Source organism: Pinus tabuliformis, chromosome 9, assembly GCF_031772625.1.
Source record: "Pinus tabuliformis cultivar Carrire ecotype Pingquan chromosome 9, CPIR1, whole genome shotgun sequence".
NCBI classification, from domain to species: Eukaryota; Viridiplantae; Streptophyta; class Pinopsida; order Pinales; family Pinaceae; genus Pinus; species Pinus tabuliformis.
This window is the reverse complement of record NC_142307.1, coordinates 1,598,805,688-1,598,808,208: the sequence shown is the minus strand read 5'-3', so window position 1 is coordinate 1,598,808,208 and position 2,521 is coordinate 1,598,805,688. Positions and strand designations below refer to the sequence as shown.

Here is a 2,521-nt window from a genome sequence, read left to right as displayed (position 1 = left end):
CTTCCACACCTACCGCTCCACTGTTGGGGAGATGAATCTGTACGTGCCATCGGGAACGTAGTAGGGAAATACGTTGACAGATCGGAGCCAAAGGAGAATATGCATGCATGCGCAAGGATATGTGTAGAAGTGGATTTGGGCAAAGGCTTACCAGAGGCAATCAAACTCAAAGTAGATCAGTGGACGCACATTCAGCAGGTGGACTACGAGCAGCTCCCTTTCAAGTGTAAGGTATGTCATGAATACGGACATTTTGCTAATAGGTGCAGTAAATCTAGATCAGAAGATAATAGCAATAATGAAGCCCCCGAGGAAGCATGGGAAATAGTCAAGAAAAAAAAAAAGACAAACCCTCCCCCTGAATCAACAGAGCCCTCCTCTGAAACCCCAATCCTCTCCACTCACCCATCTAGTTCGGGCCCTCCCATCCCCTCATCCTCCAATCCCTTTGAATCCCTGGCTCCAGAGGAGCCTTCATCCCCCCCTCCGTCTCCCAAGGGCCCCAGAACCTCCCCCTCTTCTCCCCTCCAGGCCTCCCCCCCTCCAACAGTGGAAAGAATTCTAACTAGAAATAAAACAAAGGAAAACATCTCAGCCACGGATCCACCAAGAAAAGTAGGAAGGAAATCAAACAAGGAAATAAGAGATGAGAATGCGGCTAAAGAAATGGCCACAGGGACCCAGCAACCAATGGACACCTACCTTGACAGGAACAAAGGAAGTGGGGAGAAGATGAAGGAGAAAAGTGGGATCCACAACAAATCAGGTAAATGATGATTTTGGTCTCTTGGAACTGTAGGGGGATGGGCTCCTCCCTAAAAGCAAATGCAGTCCGAGACCTTATTAAAGCAGAACATCCAGACTTCCTCCTACTCCAGGAGACCAAAATCAGTGAATAAGAATTCCAAAACAACCTGATAAGAAATAGAAAGTATGAAGGAATAGCCATGAGTGCAATAGGAGCCTCAGGAGGTATAGGGGCAATATGGAACAAAAGTAATTGGAATCTCATAGATAACAGGAAAAACAGATGGTGGATCAGAATAGATATGCAAAGCACAGACAAGAAGGAGGAATACACAATCTATAACGTATATGCTCCCCCACACTTCAGGGACAAAACTTCTTGTTGGGATTCTCTAATTGCATATCTTGAGACTACCCAAGGGAGGAATATTTTCCTAGGAGGAGACCTTAACTTAATAAGGAATGCAGAGGAGAAGCTAGGAGGGAAATTTTTTATTGATCCCTCTAGAGAAAAACTGGAAGATATCATTCAAACACACAATCTCATAGACATCCCTCCTCAAAATGGCCGCTACACTTGGTCAAATAAAATAACAGGCAAGAACAATATCAAAGAGAGACTTGACAGAATTTTAGTACAGGAGAGAACAGTTGCCAACTTTCCGAGGATTCGCAGCACAATTATACAGGGCTTCATTTCTGATCACAAACCAGTGGCGCTGTATTTAGACAGAGGGGAAGACATGGGTCCGCTGCCATTCAAATACAACAGAGCATGGGATTCCAGCGAGGACTTCAAAATCATGATAAAAGAAGCCTGGACAACGGAGATAACAGGCTCCCCACACTTCGTTTGGGAAACAAAGATCAAATTGCTGAGGATTGCCATAAAGAAGTGGGCGAGGAATCATGTGACCGAGGAAAGGAAGGAAAAAAATGATCTGCAAATGAAATTAGAGCAATGGAATCAGGAAAAGGAGGCAGTCCAAGAAACGGAAGAAGACCAAAGGAAAGAAAGTGAGTTGTATAAAGCGCTTTACAATCAGCACCGTAAAGAAGAGGAAGAGCTAAGACAGAAGTCAAGATGTCTCTGGCTCAATTCTGGGGACAAAAACACCTCGTTTTTCCATAACATTCTTAAAGTAAGGAGAGCTGGAAATAATATTGAAAGGATAACGTTTGAAGGCAAAGAGCTTACGGACCAAGGGGAAATCAAGGAGGCTGCCTCTAAACACTTCCAATCTCTTCTCACAGCTGACCCCCACTATCAAGAAAATCCAGAATTCACCAACATCATTGAGAGAAAGGTCTCAGAAGCACAAAATTGTGAGCTGGACAAAGAAATCTCAATAGAGGAGATTGAATGATCAATCAATAGTATGCCTCTAGACAAAGCCCCTGGGCCGGATGGCTTCACGGTGAGCTTCTACAAAACCCACTGGGATATCATCAAGAAAGATTACATAAGAATGGTGAAAAATTTCCACTCAAAAAGTAAAATGGGCAGCAGTATCAAATCTTCGCATTTAGCACTAATCCCAAAAGAGCCCAACCCCCAATCCCTTGACAGGTTCAGACCTATTTCATTATGCAATGTCTCATACAAAATTATCACTAAGATACTGGCAAATAGGCTTAAAAAAATCCTTCCCTCACTCATCTCGGATAACCAAGGAGGATTTCTCCCCAAGAGACATATAACAGATAATGTTATTCTGGTTCAGGAGGCGATACACAGTAGCGTAGCTCGAAATGAGAAGGGTATGATAATCAA

At 43.6% G+C, this 2,521-nt stretch overlaps 1 protein-coding gene across 1 annotated transcript; it reads left to right on the top strand.

Annotated features, from left to right (window-relative positions):
- The first annotated feature begins 947 nt into the window (after nt 1–947).
- LOC149154863 (uncharacterized) lies at nt 948–2,114 on the top strand. Its single transcript, XM_089444242.1, has one exon. The coding sequence runs from the start codon at nt 948–950 to the stop codon at nt 2,112–2,114; it is 1,167 nt and encodes a 388-aa protein (XP_089300368.1).
- The last annotated feature ends 407 nt before the right edge of the window (nt 2,115–2,521 follow it).

Coding starts and splice junctions, on each gene's coding strand:
- LOC149154863 (XM_089444242.1), top strand. CDS start 948: ATGAGTGCAATAGGAGCCTCAGGAGGTATAGGGGCAATATGGAACAAA.